A 23688-nucleotide genomic window follows, 5' to 3' on the forward strand; every position below is an offset into this window, starting at 1 on the left:
CAGCCGCTCGAGTTATGTGGACGATAACAAGGCTGCAAATGAAGCGGATCCTCACGAGTCAAAGCTTGACAAGCAACTATGTAAGTTAGTATAGACAATGATAGGTAAACACGGCCGCGAGTCAGACGAGCCACATCAGCCCACTAAATAAGGCCAAGATGGGCGAGCACGAGCACGAATAGTGTAGACCGACCTTAACGCATTTTGATATTTGATGTTTGCATCGTTGATGCAACAATAACTGTTTTTATAATAAATGTAAATTCATTTACATCTATTTCAAATGTATATTTATTATTTAGTGACTTTGGGCACTCATTCAGTAACAATCACCGGTATGGTTACACACTTTTCTGTGATATTTAATATTTTTCAAAATTTTGCTCTGAAGATATATTCTTGTTAGCAAAAAGATTTTCTCCACCCTTCATCAACAAAACAAGCGAAAACGAGTTCTCCCACTATAAATAAGTCAGTGGGCGCAAATCCTTCATCCGTCAAAATATCCAAACTTTGAACCAATCTACTATCCTGACCGAGAAGCCATCCAAGTAGCCGAAAATAGCGAAATGCGTCCTCCCTCTTTCAAAAAAACAACCTCAAACGTCAGACGATAGTCTCGAGATCCTTCACGACGTTCAACGTGTAATAACTGGCGCTTCTGCGTAGACGATACCTGCGCGACAGGCAGCAAATCAGCCGGGACGCCAGCCGTCGCAGGTTTCGGGGCGCGAAGAACCACCTCAAGGTACTACTCCTACTAAATCCTACCTCTCTGTTGTCCTGCTCCTGCGGATCGGTGAACTTGACGGAGTGCGTCCTGCTCGCCTCCTTCTCCTCCCAGTCCTCGTCGTCGTCCTCGGTGTAGTTGCCCCCATCTGTGGCAACGGTTAAGGTGCCGTTAGACAGCCCGGACGAGTAGTTGCAGCGATACAAGCGGCCATCGGAAGAAGCTAATCGGGTGCGACAGCAGGCACAGACGGGGACAGACAAAACAGGAGTGCTCATGAATGCGGGAAGATCGTGCAGTTTCGAGGGCTCGAGAAGTGCACGGGATAAAGTTGTTCGTCAGTATCTTTTCACCGTCTGGCGCAGGCGCCACGATTTCGGGCTTAAAACGAGGGAAATGTTCGACCACCCAACTTTATCCCATGCGTCTTCATCGGTTTTGAGAAATGAATCGTTATGAGTATATGTACGATGAGGGGGAAAAGTTAAAACAGTTAAATGTGATTTTTTTGACGAGTGTTGCTGACACAGAGCAATGTAGCGTCGTTGAGAGACAGAGATGGAGCTTTCGAGATTGTCATGCCAAATCTGTCCCCCCACTGTCCTATTTGTAGAATTTTTCGACGCTATATTGCTCTAGGGTCGCATCCACAAATATAAGCAACATGGGCAGACATTTTGAGTTGCATGCAACGTGCGAAAAACCAAAAATCTTTCCAACAAACGAAGATAAAATCTGAATTGAAAAGTCAAAATGTCTGCCCAAACAAATTGTGCTGCGGTAGGAATTGAGCAAAGCAAACTTCGTTGAAACATGCAACGAACAGTGCGGTGTTTCAAGAATTTCCTTGCGTATTTCCATCACACAAAAAAGTCCATTTAAAGATGAGAAGATGTGCCAGTTGTGAGAAGTGCTCGGATTGCGACAATTTTGGGGAATATTATTTTGGAATCACACGAATCATCACGTTCCTGAACTATTCCATAAATAAATATAAGGAACGTTATATTCTAACATTCGGTACGCCCTGGCGTACAACAAAAGCCTTGGGAAAAGCGTCGATGAAATCAACAGGAAGCTATTTTAGTGACATTTTGAGAACTTGAAGATTTTTTGAAAGATCCAAAACTATTGAAAGCAAGTTACTATAACTGCCGATCAAAGCTGGACTCATTACGACCATTAAAAAGGCACTAAGTCGTGGGTTAAGCCTGTTAAATATCCGTAGATACCAGCTTGTTCTTTGGTAGAATCGGATAGGTGTTAACTGTGTACCACGAACTGCACTAAATATGACTTGGTATTGTTGACGAGTACGGTTGCAGTCGAGTGTCGGTCGCGCGACTGCAGCGGCCACAGAGATGCGTCTGCAACCGCTCCAGTGACACTCCAACTGAACTTGAGCTATTGGCACCACTAAAAAAAATCCAGTCTTTCGACATTATGAATGAATTGCCATTTCAATTTTTTTTTATCATTAAACTTCCAAATTCCCAAGGCCTTCGAAGCTTAACATGTCCCTTCCCCTATCCGACCACTTCTCCCCCACATAAGGCGAAGAGAACATAAATGCGAAGCCGTGGCGACAATCCAAAAATCACATCGAAACCACCGAACTTACCTATGGTCGGTTGGTACTCCTGCTGCGGGAGCATGAAGCAGGTCAGCACAGTGGCCCCCGTATCTGGATCGGTGTCAGTCTGGAAGGTTAGGAGGGGCTGAGATTGGTTCTCGCTGAGCCAAACCGCCTTCAGGCTGAGCTGAAGGAGCTTGTACGGTAGGTGAGGTAGTCTGTTGCCGGACACGTCAAGGACGCGCAGCCGCCTGCAATCGCCTATCGTGTCCGGTAGGAGCACCAGTCTGTTGTCGCGCAGACTCAGTACGCCCAGTTCCTTCAAATTGCCGATCTGCAAAGAAAACAAATTATTTTTAAATTATCGCTATCGAGAGACTGCAATGAGTTGCCCGAACAGACGTTTTCACCCACCTCTTCAGGAATACCCATCAGGGCGTTCTTGTCCGCGTTCAAATTCGTCAATTTGACCAGGTTGCCTATCTCCTTAGGCAGCTCCGACAGGTAGTTCTCGGTCAGTATCAGTTCCTGAAGGTTGCGGCACCTTCCGATGTTAGCGTTCAGGGTGGTCAGCCTGTTCTGGTCCACCTTCAGTATGGTCAGCTTCTCCAGCTTCCCGATGCCTTCGGGTAGGGATTCGATCGCGTTCTGGGAGAGATGGAGATCGGTCAGGCTCTCCAGGCCGGCTATCTCCTCGGGCAGGTACTCGAGGCGGTTCTCGGACAGGTCCAAGAAGGCCAGGTTGCGCAGCTGGCCGATCTCGGGCGGTAGCTTCTGCAGCTGGTTGTGGTCCAACCAGAGCTCCGTTAGGGCGGGTAGTTTGCCTATGTGAACCGGCTGAAATAGGAAAATGGGGATGAAATTGTGTTGTCTAGGTTTGAAGTCGATGCTTTATTGTATCAAAAAATGATATAGATGGGATTAAATCGGATGTGCTATGAGAAAACGATAGAATAATTGGATTTGTAAGGTCCTCTATAACCATAAAGATTACATGGTCTTGTAAAGTAGCTTAGGTGTAGATTTTCAGGACCAAAGGGAAGGGGAGGTTTCTCATTCACAATCACAGCCTAAGACTTATTATCCTATCCCTATTTCTATCATGCGAGGAGATCGATGATATGAGCTACATCAAAGAGCCTTGCATTGGGTTGAGGTTATTTTCTGTTCTGATTATGCTAGAGTTGTTCTGGCCCTATCGGGGTAGAGCACTTGAAGAGTTGTCTCTTTATCAGACATTTTACAGTAAAGTGTCCCATGTCTGCCACTTTCGGGACTATTTTGGCTAGACAGTCCATAATCTTCATCAGTAGCACCTTACTGTGTCTCAAACGACGTTTCAGCTTATTGGAAAAGTAGCCTATGTGAGTAAATTTTCACACTTCATATTTCATAATTAGAATAATCGTTCTGAAAATACTAGAAAGTAGGTGATTTCTGAGATGCACGATATATTTCATGGAAAGTCATCAAGTTTTACTGGGTGTTTCATCATCTTGGCAATAAATACACTGCGCAAAAAAATTAACGCACATTATGGGAATCTCAAATTTATTCTACAACTGAAGGTGTTCTCGATGATAATTATTTTTATCAGAATTATGCATCCATATGTTATCCACTTTCAACGGTTTTCTTCAATACCGATGTTTTTTCCCAGCAGGAAAAAAAAAGATGATATTATCAGATTTTGAATGTATTGGCTCCATTCTAAAATCAGTTGTTCTAGATCAATTCTAGTGATCAATAGTTTTTCTTTCGTTTGATTTTCTACCCTCGATCGCTATGCAACGCGAAACACACAATTTGACCCAAGAGGAATGTTCCCAAGCGGTAGTTTTGCGAGAAGAAGGGTGGACACACACAAGAATTGCAGAAAGGTTTGGAGTTTCCCATACAAGTGTGTCCAGAATGTTGCAGCGATTCAGGGAGACAGGTATGAATGTCCGAAGACCAGGACAGGGTAGACCACGGGTAACAACTGCCATTCAAGAACGTTACTTGAGAGTTTCTTCGTTGAGACAACGGTTTGCAACCGCTCGCCTCCTTCAAATTCAGCTTGAGCAAACTCATCAGGTGCAAATTAGCACTCAATGAGAAATCGCCTCAGAGAATATGATTTATGGCCCCTGCTCTTACCCCAGCCCATCGAAGGGCGCGTTTGGATTTTGCGAGAGAGAATATCCATTGGGAAGAGGCCGATTGGGAAAGAGTTTTCTTCACAGATGAGTCTAGATTCTGCCTCCACCATTGTGATCGACGTTCCCTTGTATACAGACGTCCACATGAAAGATATGCTCAGTGCAATTTCCTGAATACTACTGGTTTCGGGGGAGGATCGATTAGTTATAAAGTCAATGTAGAGTTAACTTTCATTAAAATTGAGATTTTCAGAATGTGCGTTAATTTTTTTGCGCAGTGTATATCAAAAAACAAACTTGACGTTGACGAAATACAAAATCAGATAAGCTAGTAACCTACACATAATGAAGAAATTCTTCGGATACCAAGTGCAACCAGATAAGATAAAGAGTAGAGTGATGAAAAAATTATCTCGATTTCATAAATATCGTTTTTACGAAACCAAAACGTAACGCAGCTATCTGCCTGAACCTGCGTCGAATACGAGGACATAAATGAAAAGGACCCACTGAGGACGTCAAGTCGGATGATTAACTGACAATTTATCGTATAAAGCTGTCATTCAGCGCACATAAGTTAGGTCGGGGCACCATAAGGGATAAGTTTGGCGTCAAGCTATTAACAACTATCAACAAATTATTAACGTCCAGGACACGATGTTATATTATGTTCCACGCGTTGTAGCCTGGTCGTGAACGTGATAGAATAAGCGGGAACCTAACATTCTCACCCTAGAGGATTATTTTTTTGGTCCCGCGAAAATATATTCGACACCACGAAAAAAAAACTACCGGGAGGAAAAAATACCTTTCGACTCAAAGACTTGTTTCAATCTCAAGAAAAATTATTATACAGGGTGAGTATTTGACTCTTACAAACAATTCAACACTAGATTCTTGAGCTCAAAAGAAATTATTTCTTTACCATTCTTCCGAATCGGCTTGATTTAAAAGATACAGGCTTATGAAAACCAATAAAAAACTTCTCATTTTCAGTTCTATCTCACCCACGGTTTCATCGAATGAAATGAATTTCAGAATATATTTTTTCATTTATTTGATTAAGCTTATTCGAACACAAGATATTAATCACTTCTTCCAGATTTCTCATTATGACCATAAAAATACCAAAACTTCAAAGAACCCAACTATTGAAAGTTTGACGCTATCTAATGAATATTTGAACGTTTTGTAAAATAAAAGTATTCTTCATATTTTCTGGTGTATTGAGCAGTTTTCGAGTAATTTGGGGTTCAAAAATTAAAAAGGATCTGTGAAATTTGAAAAGCTGGGTACTTTGGCTGAATATAACTCTGTGTAAAAGATCCACAGATGTGTTGTGTAACAGATTAAGCTATTTATTCTTAAGGTAATTTTGTTTTTCCAGGTGTGGTACTGCTCATAATGAAAACTTAAAATGGCTATATCATTTTATCAGAGCCGAATCGAAAAAAATGGCATAGGAAAAAAGCGTTTCTTTTGACCTCAATAATCTACTGTTAAAATATTTGTATGAGTCAAAGACTCACCCTGCATATCTACCCCGACGAAATATTTTTTCTTGAGAGAAGAGAAAGAAAAAATATTTTTCACGGGAAAGTTACAATCCTGGAAAAAAGCATTTCTCTATCTCAAGAACAGAAATATTTTTCAATCCAGAGATGAAATGTTTTTCGTCCCCGAGAACAAATAATTTTCTACCTGAATAAAAGAATATTTTTCGACCCATGGAAAATTTTTCTCGAATCAGATGCAAAATGTTTTCCGGCACTTTGATGCTCGATATCAAAACAATGGATCCACATCGAATAGCACCTAACCTTTGCGAAATAACAGAGCCCACATCTCAGCAACGCCCACGAAACCGCCCAAAAAAATTGCGATGAGCATCATCAACTCGATATTAAACTTTCGAACAAGAGGAGGTTATACGAAAGGAATGCGTGATAAACAACAAAATATTCCATCTTCACGCTCACACATAAACCCACAAAAGGCCCGATCAACTGGAAGCAGAGCTCGCAGTTCGCGGAAACCAGAAGAATTTCGTTGAACGAATGCAGGGTGTATTTGAAGGTGAGGCTTTTTTCAACAGAATGTAGAACTGGTCGAAATAAAGCCATTCACCAAAAATCACCTATACAAAACTTTCAAAATGACAAAGTTGAAAAAAAAATTGAAAATGTTTACTGAAATAGATCCTAATACGACCCTAGACCGTTTGTTAGCTGAATTATCACAAAGCAGTGGGAAAAAACTTATCTCCTACGACACAATAATTATGATTCTCTCAAAAGTGAACTGATGCATCTAATCCTATGAACTTGGTACTGAACCATTCATTGTCCAACCATATGTTTATGTTTTGTTTCGTTTTTGCGATGCCGGAGTCTGCTTCCACAGTCCCATACTTGAAATTCAATGAAATTTTGTCGAACTTCTTGGGGTTGTATCTCAGCCAACTTGGATATTTCATATAAATTTTTGGTGAAAAGACTTATTCTGATGAGTTCTACCTTCGGTCAAAAAAAGTCTCACCTTTGAAAACACCCTGTATATTATCCCCTCTGATTTATACATGTTCTTTTAGAATTGATCCAGTGGCTAGTTTTGAGTTTTCAGAAGAATATTTTGCATTGACAGCAAGAGTCCGTCATCTCTCACTCACCTGCTAGGCATTTACAATGGAGTGTTTTCAAAGGGTACAGTTCTTGATTTCTTTAACACTGACATGAGGGAAATGAGATTTAATTTGTTGCTGCATCAAGATGAAAACTCAATTTAATGTGATATGCTATTTTCTACTTCATACCTCCACTTTTATCCTCTTTTATTTTACTTGTTTGTTTTATTGTTTTTGTTGCTTTTCCTTCTTTTATATCTTACTAGCTGACCCGGCAAACCTAGTTTTGCCATTCAAATTATTTCTAGGGTAGATAATAATAACTAACTCATCGTGATTGTTCGATTGGTCGTAAGAAAAAGGAATGCCTTTCTTTGTAAGGTCTCATGCGAATTTGTTTTGTTAATGTTGAAGAGGAACGTCAAGAAAATGTCATTGTTAGACAAATACGGTGAATGATTGCCAAGCAGGTGGTGGTAACTCACAAAGAGCACCCAACATCTCAACAGAAGAAACATGTTTGTTGCTAACTATAGTATGATTTGAGACACAAAATTGAAAATAAAAAAACTGATGGCATTACAATAAAGGCAGAAGAACTGGCTTGGTATTCAGTAATGAATTCATTCAAATTTAAAAATCCATCAAAATGGGTTTTGCAGCCAGTTCAACAACTATTGTAGGTTACAATCCCGCCTTCAAGTATTCAAGAAGTCATTACAGGAGAACTTAAGTTCAAGGTTAGCTTTAGCCATATAAATGTCAGATAACAGCTGGTGCAACGTAATTTAAGTTAAGGGTTCATTTTAAGGGACACTTAGCACTAAGTTTGTATGGTGCAAACGGTTCTTAGTAGGCTAAAAGAAAGCTTAGCCATCTTGGATATTTTATATAGAAAATTTTTGGTGTTACGATCTATTTTGATGAGTTCTACCTTCTGTCACCCTGTATATTCGAAGAAGATTGTTTGAAGTCATGAAGTAAGTGAAACTTTACGGTTACGCTGTGGATTCAACAGTGTTAACTAATCAATTTTGTGATCACGGCCAGATACTATACGAATATTAGAAATTCCCCAGCTTTTTCGCCGTGGTACTTTTTTCCATCTACGTTTCGTCTACGGCAGATTCAGGCATCATCAGAGTAATCCCGGTCTTATACCAAAGCATTAGCGAAACGTCCAAACAAAAAGTTCTACCCACTGTCCAAAGGCGAATTTTAAAAGTGAACGTTCGCACAATCTGAAAACGATAACCTCTTATCGCTCGTTACAAAACGAAACGAAAAAAAACCACACGTGAAACAATCCAATTCCCGCCTCGACTTATTGCGAAACTCAATGTTTATCCTTATTGAGTCAGAGCTTCAACCAACAACATTATCGCAAATTGGTGTTACGCAATCTTTGTTTACAAATAGGACCGGCCATCCGTACAGTAGTCGGTATTTGAAATTCTAGAGTTAACAGAGTGTTAATTACGCGATGATTTCTGTTTGCATATTTGGAATCGATCGTTTCTATTCCACTGACCTCCTCCCGGTGTAACCTGCATGACAAAACTCTTAATTGGAGACGTTTAGCGACTTCAAGGTTGCCGGATGGAGGCCAATCGACGTAGAATCTACGAAGGGAATGCATTTTTGCTTATGACTGTAGTCTAAACGCTTGAGAATAAAGTCTTAGGGCTCATGAAAAAGTCTAAAATCTAAAACAAAGTCTAACGGCCCGTTTCATAATCAAACCTCAAGTCCCCTTAATTTTAAAGCTTCCTTTTACCCTACTAAACACCAAAAACACTTACGTCCAGTTTCATAATCGAATTTAACGTCACTTTAAGCTTGAAGCCTCCTCTACTGTCATTTTTAGTAGGGTTAAAGGAAGCTTTAAAATTAAAGGGACTTTAGGTTTGATTATGAAACCGGCCGATAGTGTTAAGTGTCCCTTAAAATAAACCCTTAACTTGAACTGCGTTGCCCCAGCTTTTAACTGACATTTAAATGGCTAAAGCTAACCTTAAATTAAAGTACTCCTGTAATGACCACTTAAATATTTGAGGGCGGGATTCTAACCTAAAATAATTTGTTGAACTGGTTGTTTGAACTTTCCATTTTATATGGATTTTGAGAATTGAATGAATTCATTACAGAATACCAAGCCTTTTCTTTTGCCATTATTGTAATTCCATCAGTCTTTTTATTTTCAATTTTGGCCACAAATCATACTATAGTTAGCAACAAATTTTTTCTTCTGTTGAGAAGTTGAGTGCCCTTTGTAGATTACCACCACCTGCTTGGCAATCATTCACCGTATTCGTACTAACAAGGACATTTTTATCACGTTCGTCTTCAACATTAATAAAACAAATTCGCATGAGACTCATCAAATTAAGTCGTTTCACCAAAAATGCATATATGTAAAATATCCAAGATGGCTGAGATACAACCCCTAGAAGTTCGACAAAATTTCATTGAATTTCAAGTACGGGACTGTAGAAGGTGACTCCGGCATCGCAGAAACGAAACAAAACATAAACATATGCCTGGACAATGAATGGTTCAGTACCAAGTTCATCGGATTAAAGGCATCAGGTCACTTGAGAGATTAAAATGTAGAAAATCGGGGAAGTTTCTTGAAAATGCATATGTTGTTGTGTTGAAAAAGTGATATGACAGTAAAGGAAGCTTAAAGCTTGAAGTGACGTTAAATTCGATAATGAAACTGGACGTAGAGGCTTAAAAATAGTATAAAATTAATCAAGTTCAAAAGTTCATTAAAGAAGTCTTGGAAATAGAGTCTGAACATCAAAGTACAAATTCTAACGGGAAGGGCTTAAAAACAAAGTCTCAAATTTTAAGAATGAAGTTCGAAGGATTGAGAGTAGTGTGGCATAATATTTAGACCCGTTTGCACCAAACGCTCTTAGTGTTAAGTGTTCCTTAAAATGAACCCTTAACTTAAATTACGTTGCACCAGCTGTTAAGTGACATTCAAATAGCTAAAGCTAGCCTTAAATTTAAGTGCTCCTGTAATGACCACTTAGGTATTTAAGGGCGGGATTCTAACCTAAAATAATTTGTTGAACTCATAAACTGGCTGCAGAACTGCTGTGGTTTTTCTAATAACGTCAAGTACCTTTTATTTGACAATCCATTTCATTATCAATAATAATGCTAATTCAGCAACAAAAAGTTGTCGCTCATTGATAATTATATGATAGTTTACTTGATACTGACTGACAGGACAATAAAGTTAGGTTAATGAAATGACAACGATCATCTTCAACCGGCCAACCAATGAAAAGGCTTTATTGGACTAGAATGAAGTTGCACCAAAATAAAAATCTGAAATATCACTAGATATCAAAACTTAAGGGCCCCTTACTTAAGATTCTGTTAAACCGCAGTCGTGCAACTGGAAATAAAATTAAGCGTCCATTAACTTTAAGCTACGCTTAATTAAGTACTCCTTTTAAGCGGTACTAGTGCAAACGGGCCTTAAAGGCTATTTAAATAAGTTTGAGGGGGCTCAAAAGTCCAAAGGCCTAGGAATAGGGTCTAAACTCTGAAGGTTTGAGTTATGAAGTTATGAATGTAGTCTAGACGCTTAAGGTTAAAGTCTTGAGGATTATGAGGAATGTCTGGCTGAAGGATAGCGTCTGAAGGCTCTTAAATGAAGTATTGTGGCGAAAGACGTATTAAATCCGCTAAAGATGGTGTGCCTATCGATTTGGGTAGCATTACTCATCCTCCAAGAACAATTTCATTTATCAATTTCAACTCACCAATGACTCGATCTCGTTGTCGCCCAAATCCAGCCTCTCGAGCTTCGACAGTTCGCTGATGGAGGCCGGCAGCTCCTTCAGGAGGTTCTCCCTCAGCTCTAACGACGTCAGGGAGGTCAGAGTGCCGAAATCCGACGGTAACGAGGTCAGCGACATGTCGTTCAGGCCCAGGACGCTGAGCGATTTCAGCTGGCTGAAGGCGGGCGGCAGCCTGGCGATGGGATTCGAACTGAAGTCGGCCATTTGGAGCGCCCTGAGGGCCCCGATGCTCTCGGGGATGTCCTGGATGTCTGAAAGGAGACGAACGATAGTTTAGCCGAATGAGACGAGGCAGAAGATGAAGGCAGTGTGGAATTGAATATTTCGTAATTGTTTTCTGTTGGTCTTCGTGATGAACCTAACTTATTCTGTTCACTAGAAATACACTGCTCAAACCCTGAAGTGGACATTTTAGAATAAATACAGGGAAATGAAAAAACTATTTTGTATAAGTATATTGTACTGATGTATAATAGTTGGGGAGCCCAAGAGGAAAATTCCCTCTACTCTACCCTGTAGAGTACCTCTACCAAAAATTAGACTCCTATATAGGGGGAATTGTCTCAGACAGCCTGTGAGAATAGTAAAAAAAATTCGAAATTCAGCGTGTCAGATTAAGATATATGAGGGTTAATTACATGTTGAAAAGTATATATTCTCTCAATCTTTTCTCATTTTGAAGCCAATGATTCAAGAATAACGGAAAAATTATAATCTGACAGTTTCAGCAAGCCCAAACAATAAAAATTTGCCATAAAGATCACAGAAATAAGTTTTTCCGAATTATCTCCTCTCCTGGGCTTCAAATTATTTTCGCATTCACTATACAAGTTATGGAGCATAACATTTTCCACAAATTTTGCCCAAAGAAATCTTTTCTACCTTTGAACGTTTATAAGAATAATGGCGATGAAGGTGCATTAGACTCGGTTTCTACATTGAACTTGGCCTTTCGCATGTGTGGCTAAACTCCTCGCCCTCTAACTCGAAAACAGTTAAGAGTATGCAAAGTTGCTTCAGACAAAAGTTGTATAGAACTTTATTATATACCTACAACTTTCTTAATGAATACAGATGCGACCAGAGTTACAAGTAACGATTTTTTTTGCTGTGACCTTGCGTCACGTCCGAATTGTCAGTCTCTTGCTTCCTTTGGGTAAAATTAACATATCCTCTGAAATCTGACAAATCCAAATCCAAATCAGAGACACGTAGGGCATATTCAGTATCTTAATCTGACATGCTCGAGTATGTACACCTGACGATTTTTGTACATCTTTAAAAACCTGCAGGCGCTTTCCCCACCGCTGAAAGTATATACATCATAAAAACTTTTTTTCTTTCTGTCATTTAATCTTCCAAAATCCACTCGGTCTCCACGGCGCTCGAGTAAATCCCGATTTATCATCGTCGGCTACCCAGCTATTAAAGGTAAGTATATGCTTTTACCCTGCTTTAGAGGGACAACATAGTAGAGAAATGAACAACATAAAGATTCTACCTACTGGGGTCCGCAGGTTTAAGAATTTTTCCTTTTTTTTTTCTCAAACACCTTAAAATCAAGGTTCAAAGCCCGTGTGGTGACTTCTCTAGCTCGTCGTAGTTCTTATACCATATCGGGGTAATTAGGTTAATGAATGTTTGTGGAATGTTTTCCCGAATGTCCGTCACAGCATTGGTGAGCTGTTGTAATGTCTGCGGTGGGTCAGATAAGCGATGTAATTGTTGTGACATTGCAGACCAGGCATGTTTAATACAATATTGGACTGGAGAGGCAGCAGGCCATTTAATTCGGTCCATGCTATGCATTTCTGAGGTCACGGACAACTCTGGCCAGGTGTGGATTAGCCGATCCTGTGCGACAGTTGACGCTCTTACTCTTCCACCCTCATGCGTATATGAGTATATATACATGTAGTGAAATTCCCATTGAAAATATTTAAAAAAAAAGCTAGAACACCTCACGTCCTAAACAGTGAGAACATCAAGAGAGATCGTAATTTCTTTACATGTCCATTTATAAAGGTTTATTATTGGAAATAATAAAACAGACTCGACCATTTAATTGCGTTAAATCGTCCTTAACCTAAACAAAAATAAAATACAGCGGCGTTTGATATTAGGCCGGTCAGTGTTAATGTATGTTCGTTTCCTTCGTGGCCCGTAACTCACAGGCGTCGGACGTCATTGGCGTACGGCGACGTATTTACGGCTCTTTTCCGATTGGATTTGCGACCGACGTAACGATGTTGTTGTCGATGGAAGTGATGGAACTCGTGTTTTGTTTCGTACGTCGAAAAGTAGTAAGGCTTGTTGATTTTGGCTGTTTCTCAAGGCTAGATCGGTGAAAACTTTGAGAGGAGTCTTGAGTTCGATTTTCGTGAAAATTCCATCAGTGGAAACCGTTTCACGATATCTTTGTTTGTTTTGATAGCGACTCTCTGCTATAAATCAGCCCTATTTATGACAAGAGGATTTTTTATTCTCAACATAACCCCATACGAATAAATCCAAACGATTGAGCTCTGGTGATCTTGCCGGCCATGCAATAGGATCATGCGTTTCCATGCTAGCAATGCTTTTTTCTTGGGAATAATCATGTTAAAATTGAGCGGAGCACCCTCCGATCTTTCTTTTATCGATACTCAAGACCAGCTTCGATGGCCACTTATAGTACTTTAATTCAGCTATGCACTAATTGACCGAAGCAGCAGCCCCACGCTCATTGTTTTCCGAAGCGGAATAATGCACGTTTTCTTATGATTCTCTTCGTTCACGTTGTTGAATTGACTTTTTATTAACCTCGATTATTGTTGTACTTCTCTACCAGTTCATTTCTTTTAAGTAATTCTCTTTAAAGTCTTCTCGTTCAATTCTGGTGCTAACCTGTTCTCCTCAAAGACTCATGCACTACGAGTCTTCTCAAAATTATTAATTAATTCGTTTCCATTTTCTTTTTCAGTATTTCATTGTCAGTATTCAGTGGTGAGGCATGATACTAGTTGACAGTCTCTCGTCCTGGTTGGAGCAGACCTTCCAGGATGGATTATTCATTAATCGTGCTCGATATACATGTTAGTTTTCAAGCCTTCGGTTCTACTCGAAACCAACGATTAGTGGTTTCCCTCATTAGTACTCTCGATTTGTAACTCTCATAATTTATCAATTGTATCTTCTGTTTTTCTGATGGACGTTCTAATCGTGCTTACTTGTAAGCAGTCCGTCTCTGTATATGTTGTATTCATTGATAAATTTTTGCACTCTTCAAGACCAACGTTACTCATATTGATTAAAATATTCTTGCTTTTCTCATAACAATTATAATATTATTGCTCTTCTCAGATCAATTATAATATTCTGGTTCTTCTCATTCAACTTACAATATTCTTGCTCTGAACGTATTCAAATAATAATTATTGTTCGACTCACATTTAATGTACTGATCTTTCATTGACGACCAGACTTAGATTAGATTAATTTAGTTTCACCTCTTGGCCTATTTCACTATTACAACTCAGCCTTCTTCATTATTCTCACCATCTGTTTTTCTGATGGAATAGAGAGGTTCTCGCAATCAATTATCATTAATTGCTATGTCACTGTAAACGTTGTGTTAATTTTGATTTTTCTGAACTTTCTCAAAGTCTAAGTCTGACCTCAAGTGACTTCTCATTTGAACTACTCTGGATTAGGTCTGCATTTAGTTGAATAATGTCACTCTGAGTCTATAGATGTTGTTAATATGTGTTTTTATTACTGTATTGGCTTCATGCAGGTGACTTATTCATTTTATGATCGAATACGATATACAATAAATGTTTTTACAATACTATCTCCAACTCAAGTTCAAGCAATTTGAGATGCTCTGTACATTTCACAACCAAGAACAAACCTATTATATTCGTCCCTACGGTGATGGTCCGATCGAACAACCAGACCAAGGGGGCCCGTAAGTCGAGTCGTCGTGAAGTCTCCGTGTCTTAAAAGGCCGTATTATCCCAATTCCGCAAAAGAGCGGGCCCGACCAGGAGGAGGTGGAGACGAACCGTTTCTCGCCACGCTTAGCGACAGAGTTCCTTAAACTCGACAGAGAATTCGCGATCACCTTGCTCCGGGCGCCAAGGTCGCGGACGCTGGGCCTATGAAGACGGCGCCGATCCTGGAACGTCCTCCAGTCACGAAAATTACGCTCGTGAAGACGACGACCCATATTGAATCGAGAAAAAAAAACATTTCGACAAGGACGAAATGTTTTCGAAGCACCGGTAAAGTGTTTTAGTTGATATTCCCTCGAAAGATTCAAAATTCCATTATTTCAACACGAATGGCATGCCCTATAATTTCAGCTTTCATGGTCGAGAATGAATACTATAAATACTACACATATCTTTGAGTTGCACGAAAAGTGTCTATTATATTATTAATTAATGAATCATTGGTAGTTCCAGTTATACCTGAAATTGAGCCAAGATTTGTTATTTCGAATGAGATCAATGTTTCATCACATTTTTGGATTATTTTTGAAATTTCAAATAGGGTTCATTTGAACTACTCTGTACCCGAATTTCAAAGTTCTCGGGATATTCATTCATTTGCCTCAAATTTAACGTAAAAATCGTCGTGAGTGAATTGTTGTTACTTCCTAGTGACAACAGTTGTACTATCCTCAAAGATTACTCTAGCTTTTAATGTTGTTAAAATGTTTTTAGGGAAAGTTCGAAATTCATTCTAAGAGTGACTGTCCATCACGAAACGTTTCATATTTTTCAAATCCAGCACCTTATATTTTCAGACTATTAGATAGAAAAAAACTATATCTAACAATTTTTCAAACCCTATACCTAAATGTTAGAATTATGGAGATATAGGATTTTTATAGTTTCCCTTCAGATGATATGGGACACCCAGAGTTTACTTTCATATTTCTTATTTACTCGATTAGTTATATGCAATTATGCAACAATTTTCAGCCTTTGTAAATTCATTCATGAATCGACAGGTACCTACTACATGTTTGATGACTCATCTGGGACAAGACACCTGCTCAAAGTTTGGTTTGACCTTAGAATGTTTCTGTACATAACCAGTACAATAACCTATAAAAAAACTAGCCTTTGAAAATTCGGAGGGATTTTCAGTCGAAGCTTTGGTTCACGATACACCCTGTATTTGTACGATACATTCCTCTGATCGACAAAAATTCATGATTTTTTCATATTCTGCTTCAATGAAAATATACAGGATGTTGAAAATTCCAAAAGTGGTGATGATACCACTGAATTTTAATGTGTTTCGTTTTTTCTTTGACCATATTTTTCAATCAACTCTTATTTATCGGAGCACAGGAAACTAAAGGATTAGTTTCAAGTTGAATGAGATTACGTATGAAGCCTGTTTGTAACAGCCGAGAATTTTCTACCAAATATTGGCAAGAAAACGGCACAGATTGTTTTGTATGCAACTGAATTCTACCGAAAGTGCGTATGCAACTGTAAAGAATTCACGGCGCATGAATTCTCGAATAAATTCTCTAGAGAATTCTCGGTTGTTGCAAACGGGCTTAACAAACTATGTATCTTCATTCTCTTTCCTTTATTTTCATTAAGTACATAAAGAATTTTAGAGAGTTGACTACCTACACAGGAATGAATGAAGTCATGGGATAAACACTATGTTTATGCAGAACAGGTAGGTAGTTGAAGTTGGGTTCAACATTCCAGTTCAATTACTTTCTATTGTATTCCCCTTTCTCGGTATTCGAAAACCGTTCATTTTACTCTAAAATTCTCTTATTCCATCCCTGTCTAATTTACTGTTCCACTAGGCATTAATGCTAAATGGCTTTCAGATTTTCAATCAGCGTTGATTATGAGAACGTGAAACGATAACTGATCAAAAATACTTGTCTCAAACGTCAAGACATGAAAGAGCAAACATTTGATTTCTCATGAATGAACATTTGGTGGACAAAAACCAGCAACTTTTGAAGAGGTGAAAAAAATTTTTTTGAGCAGTATATTTATCCCTCGATTCATCCTATCCATACCTCTCCATTCCTTTCTTTTCTGTATGAACAGTATTGTAGTGATGTTTTCTCGTCATTGTCAATGCCTCGGCACAGACAAAAACCAAACTGAAAGGCTAACTGCACTTAGAAAGTCACGTCATTCAAAGACCAAGTACGTGACAAAATCGTGATTTAAAGATTTGAGCAATAACGAGGAAGTACTTTCGAAAATTTATGGTTGTCAATACGGAACGCTCGGGCTCCCAAATTTTTGTACCTTCAATTGTCCTTAAGAGAAGTTCATACCACGGGACTTTCTCGCCATCCGTAAAGACTACCAGACTGTGGGGGTGTTGCCAGAACACTTGAATGATAAGTAGAAGTTACGAATAGTTTCCACTTTGAAAAGATGGCAGCATTTAACGAATGTTTTTGTTTCGATTTCACCAAGATACGAATTGTAGCCAATGGCGAGACATTTCGAGAAATTTTTTTATGTGAAAATATACAGAAGAGACAATTTCACCTCGGAAAGTTAATAACATGAATAAATATTTGTTCTCCAATAAAAAAAAATCCGTTTGACGAATGAAAAAACTGACTTTCCGAGATAACGAACTGTTTGAATTGAATTATAAAGAAAACCCCATACAAATAAGTGGTTTCTGACGTAAGATATTCATTTTCTCATTTTGAACTGACCACTAAAACGGTGTAGACCCCTCCTAACCTGAATTCAGGACTGATTAGAAAAGGGCGGGTCAGTTGCTGTCCATCTGGGGCCTCATCCTTCAGATGAGCCTGGAATAATTCAACGATTCCATACCAATACTCGACACAAAATACAAAATTCCATTCTCCACATAAGTGATAGCAATCAACGCTCTCATCCTGGCTCCCTGGTTTTTTCAACGCGAATCAATCGACAGTGCGTTGCGGTTCTTCGCAAACGGCCGATGACGCGTCCGCTCAACGATTTCGAATATTCCGATATCGATAATTCCAATCCATTTATTCGGACGGAGCAATTCGACCTTGAACGTTCATTACTTCGGATCTATCACTGTGTTTAGCCGGTTTATTTTTAAATTTCCATCAATTATTCCTTCGCTTTACGAACCGCTCGAAAGCTTAACTGACGTGAAAAAGGTATGTGTTCCATATTGCGACCCCTAAAAGTAGGGTAGTTTGTTTTCGATCACACTCGTTCCTCTGTACAAGGTTACAGCAAAGTATGGAATCTGGGGAATTATTTCAAGGGTACATTTAACAGCTAGTTGCTAAGGTTTAGCTCCAAAAACACCTAGCTTGATTTCTTTCGACAATTAGAATGTTTAGTAGACAGACAAACGTTTTTCATACCTTTTTCGGTTCAAAATTCCCCTTGATGTAACCCAAAAATACAGCAATGGCTGATTGTGAACAGTAATCAATGATGGGGAAATTACTTCGAGCAAAGATTGAGCGCCATCTATGTTTCAAATGTGTTTCTAAGACCCTAAGACGTGTTTGAATATTAATTCGAGGGCCATTTGCATAAACGTAATAAATTTCGTACGATTTCAGATAGAGATTTTAATCGAAGATGTTTTGATTCTGAAACTGCATTTCGTTTATCTAGCTCGTTGTAGTTGCTGATTATTGATTTTTTTTTTCTCTAATTTCTTGGTGAAAACCCCCGTTCGAAAATGATTGCACTGTGGATCAAATAAAATGGATTTTCCGAGATTAAGTTTTTCACTTCACTAAGGAAAATGGAAATGTCAGGATTAAAAGTGAGTCAATTGAGAACTGTTCATCCACGTAAATTGTTGTATGCAGGAAGCATCCCCTTGCATGAAGGGCCCATTAAGGGGACACTGTGACCTTCATACGCCCCTTCAAAGGTACTCAATTGGTACTCCTTCAATATATTCAGAAATGCAAGGTTCTTTATTGATTTCGTTTTGGGAATCGAGTGACTGTCAAATTGTTATTTGGAAAGTCAAAGTTTTATGAAACCTGCTGTGAAAGTTTTGTTCATTTATTAATCTATTTGTATACGAGGATATATTGCAAATTTCTTAGCCTACTATGGAACCAAACAAAATTTCAATGTCAAAATATTTTATTAATCAACATTTATTCTCCTCCTAATTGGATACATTTATTACAGTGAACCTGCAACGACTGTACACCTTTCAAAAAACTGTTTCTCCTTGCCCTGCAAACCAGACCTCCACATCTTTTATAACCTCCTCGTTGGAACAAAATTTACGACCTTTTAAACTTTTTTTTAGTTAAGGAAACAGATGATAGTCGGATGGAGCCAAATCTGGTGAATAATGGGGGTGTTCTAGTAATTCAAACCCTAAATCACGAATTTTTTGCATGGCAACATGAGATTTGTGTTCAGGGCTTTGTCCTGCATATACAAAACATTTTTGGATAGCTTTCCGCGTCTTTTCTCTTCAATTTTTTTCCGTTGAGTAGTCAGTAATGTAGAATAGTAATCTCCGTTTATTGTTCCACATTTATCCAAAAAATCAATCATGATAACTCCATGCCAATCCCAAAAAACTGAAGCAAAAACTTTTCCAGCAGATTTTTGGACACCAAACTTCTTAGGTCTTGGACAACCAGAGTGTCGCCATTCCATTCCATCGATTGTTGCTTTGTTTTTGGATCGTAGAAATGTAGTCTCATCCATAGTAACAATTCGGTTTTAGAAGTCTACATCGTTTTCAAATCGAGCACAGATCGAACGCGATGCTTCTACCCTTGCACGCTTTTGGTCAACATTTTGGGGACCATTTTGCAGCAATGGGGGCTACCGTTTTTTTGCTCACCAGTTGGCGCCTTTGTAGAGTGAGGTCCTGAACATAGACAAACTAATGCAAGATTTGTTTATCTACGATGACGGGGACTTGTCATTTCACAGATCATAATATTGGAGAAATTGAATATATAAATATTTGATTACTAATCAATATCTTGTTCGTCATGTGTGTAAGTTCCTTTCTGACAATGATTTGGCTTCACTTCTTTTATAGCATTAAACACGTAATATCAATAAAAGTATTATACATATATGGAGACCATAAACTTAATATTAATCATTAGTTGAGTCTATGATTTGGACCTCACGCTACACTAGCACATCTAGCGGCGAATTCACACGCGGTAGCCCTCATTTTTCTCATGCCCAAATTGACGTGAAGTATATGATGAACGCGTTCTTATGAAATATTCAGTGCTTCAGATATCCGTTTTAGCCCAGTTCGACGGTCTGATAAAATCATGTCATGAAGTGCATCGAAATTTTCGCGAACTGACACAGAAACTGGCCTTTCCGATCGGTCATCATCTTCAATGGAAAATTTACCTCTTTTGAAACCATACTTTCGTTTTGTAGCTCATGATGTTTGTTATCAAGAAAGTCGATATTGAAATTCAATACAAGGAATAGAATTGGAATTTCGCACCCCTCAATTATAAAACAGAAAACTGTTTAACAGTTTTTCTGTATCGATAGTACGTTTTCAGCGCCATCTCATAGTCGAATGTGTTTTCACTGGCCAAAATATAGTAGGTTTTATGGGGGCGTTTCCTACCTTTCTACGCAATAATCTTCGGTTATCTCCTTCAAGCCTTCCCAGATTCTGGTGTTCATTAGAGCTCTGGAAATAGACGGATAGCTAGACCATATAAAGGGTGCGAAAAGATGATCTTCAGGTCAGCCCCAATGACAAGCACCATTGCTTGTCAACCCACATACGTTCAATCGAATTTTGTGTTCCAGTTTGTAACACAAACATGTGCTCGATGTATTTCTAACGAAGTCCAAGCATCAGCATCTCGAGATGAAACGGTTAAAACTCAGAGGACCGGCCCGACTGTTTTCCTTGAATCCCGAACGTTCAGCAGAGAAAATGTTTACGTTGATTGGAATCGACGCTCGGCATTCGGAGATCAAAGACGGAACGTTCCGACGTGAAAACCCTTTTCCACGATAGCTAAAATCGTGCTGCATAGAGCGAACGAAAGGTTATACGATTGATGCTTCAATACCAATTACCTCGCAGTGTAACTTTGCAGAGGACGCGATTCGACAAAATCAGTATTGCCCCGAGACAGACGAAGAGAGAAAGGGGAATCGACCCCCGTCGGAAAATTCGATTTGGAAAGAAAGAACGGGAGGCTGGAGAAATTTCCCGGCTATAAATAAGTCTTCTCCGTTTAGCGGAAATACCGGCAGAAACGAGAAGCGAGAAACATGAATGGAAAGGTATGCACATCGAGGTGGAACTTGGTGGGATTCATAAGAAACTGTCGAAATCTATTAGGAAATGCCAAAACGATCTTTGTTACATTTTATTTTTAACCCTCGTGAATCATGTGTCTTCCCGAGGTGACAAAACATCGCTATAAAAGTATCGCATTTGTCTCGACTTCAGCAATATTTAACATAACGACTGCGGCAGTTTTAAAACATCGATCTTTCTTTACGTGATTTTCAATCAGCATGTTTTATCACGAAGGACTGAATTATCTGCAGTTAACACTTAAACGACCCAGATATACCCGAAAAATGCCTAGAAAAAAGGGAAATATTTGACATTCCTCAATTTAATTTTTTCCGTTCGCTGTTAAAGGAAAAACATCGAACATAAAGAACTGTCATGGGGAAGCACAAGTGTTATATTTGTGACGATGCACAAGTGTCATATGTGTGACGATGCACAAGTGTCATATGTGTGACGAGGCACAAGTGTCATATGTGTGACTAGGCACAAGTGTCATATGTGTGACTTGGCACAAGTGCCATATGTGTGACTGGGCACAAGTGCCATATGTGTGACGGCGCACAAGTGCCATATGTGTGACGGCGCACAAGTGCCATATGTGTGATGAGGCACAAGTGTCATATGTGTGACGAGGCACAAGTGTCATATGTGTGACGAGGCACAAGTGTCATATGTGTGACGAGGCACAAGTGTCATATGTGTGACGAGGCACAAGTGTCATATGTGTGACGAGGCACAAGTGTCATATGTGTGACGAGGCACAAGTGTCATATGTGTGACGAGGCACAAGTGTCGCCTTTGTGACGATCGATGATCGGACAAAATTGGCGGGTGTTTTGAACCGATGGGACTTACGAGGGACGTTCTTTTTTATGCCATATGTGTGACGGCGCAACAAGTGCCATATGTGTGATGGGCACAAGTGTCATATGTGTGACGAGGCACAAGTGTCATATGTGTGACGAGGCACAAGTGTCATATGTGTGACGAGGCACAAGTGTCATATGTGTGACGATGGATAATCAGACAAAATTGGCGGGTGTTTTGAACCGATGGGACTTATGAGAGACATTCTTTTTTCACTGTCCGAGGAACGGCAAATTTTTTCCTCACGTGACCATTTCTCGCGCGATGATTTCTCTTTTTCCTAGGTGGGCTGAAAAAAAAACTTTGAACTGGGGCGTCAAATCGCATGTCCGTATTGCTTTTCGTTTAATTCGAAAAATTTTGAGTGGAGAGGGGTTACACCCTCGCGGGCAAACTGAAAGGGCTGAAAGCCCGAGCCTGGTCTGAGGGCGAACAGCAAGGACCGGAAGGGAAGGGAAAGAAGAAGCTTGAGCAACGCCTTGTTTTAAAGGTAATTCGATCACCTTTTCAATTATTCCGTATAATTGACCTTTTTTGTTAGTACTTCCAAAAAAAAGTTGATTAATAAAAATACCAAGAGTTGCTATGAAACATCAAATGAATGAAAAATTTTCTTATGGTAAGATTTTCAAAATTTTGTTTATTATTTTGTGAAAAAAAACTTCAACTTGAATTTCTCGGCATGCTGTGTGTTCTTAAATTCTTACTTGCAATAGGGAATACTCCTTCTGACGAAAATAATGTATTTTTTATTAAATATCTTTGAAACGTCACATTTTGAAATAACCATTTCAACCGTTTCCCAAACAAAAATTATTTTGAGTACTTAAAAATGAAAAATATAAATGGGTATTTAAAATTTAAAGCGTTTCGTTTCTATTGCACAAGTTGGCAACATCGACTGAAATATGCGTTGATAATAAAGGACAACAAATACACTACCTTGATGAGATAGACAAAAATGGCTGTCTATGAAGTCTGCGACGAACAAGGAAGGTCTTAAAATTTTATGAGATTTTTATGGCGGGTTGCTGTTGAGGCTCGCCAGTGAATACGCGCCTTAGGATGGCTGCAAATCAACAGCTGTTATTTTATAAACAAGCCATTGTTCCTTTTATTTTCTAGTAGGCGTTGTTGCCAAATCGTAAACTAGAAACGGAGCGATTTAAATTTTAAAACCTCATATTTGAAGAATGATTTTGAATAGTTTCCGTGGTGAATTTGAAAAATTCATGAATGAAACTCATAATTATTCAGTTTAAACTTGCATATGCTGTGATATCCCAAATTGAGGAGAATTACCCATTCTTCTATACATCTCAGGGCTCTGTTTTGTACAGAATCCACTTAAAATGTCCCAGAAGAGAAGGAAAAAATTCAAAGGTGTCAAGTCTGGTGTGCGTGGTTCAGTGAGCCATAGCTCTAAAACGGTAACTAATTTCTCTGGTCAGAAACAAATAGCACATAATCCATAAAAATTACTGCAAACGTTGTGATGAATCTTAAACCTAAACCAAGATATAAAACAGCTATTGTTCAGAAACGCTCTGTAACTCGAAAACAAATCAGGATGTCTGTGTTGTGCCTTCTGATATCTTATTTCGAAAAAGAGTACTGAAGCTCATAAAAAAATTTCTTTA

General features: G+C 39.0%; 1 protein-coding gene across 9 annotated transcripts in view; it reads right to left on the reverse strand.

The window, feature by feature from the left end:
* Window positions 1-23688, reverse strand: part of LOC123319325 (protein lap4-like) — a 123880-nt gene that overhangs the window by 89476 nt on the left and 10716 nt on the right. For 8 of the 9 annotated variants that reach the window (XM_044906235.1, XM_044906233.1, XM_044906231.1 and 5 more), the window contains exons 3-6: window positions 10850-11139; window positions 2718-3140; window positions 2352-2637; window positions 772-953 (exon numbers count right to left, since the gene is read on the reverse strand). In XM_044906235.1, coding sequence (XP_044762170.1) covers window positions 772-953; window positions 2352-2637; window positions 2718-3140; window positions 10850-11139 — 1181 coding nt within the window. The remainder of the gene's footprint in view (window positions 1-771; window positions 954-2351; window positions 2638-2717; window positions 3141-10849; window positions 11140-23688) is intronic. The other variant, XM_044906228.1, reaches the window with a different exon arrangement.

This window comes from Coccinella septempunctata, chromosome 8 (assembly GCF_907165205.1).
Source record: "Coccinella septempunctata chromosome 8, icCocSept1.1, whole genome shotgun sequence".
Classification (NCBI taxonomy): Eukaryota; Metazoa; Arthropoda; class Insecta; order Coleoptera; family Coccinellidae; genus Coccinella; species Coccinella septempunctata.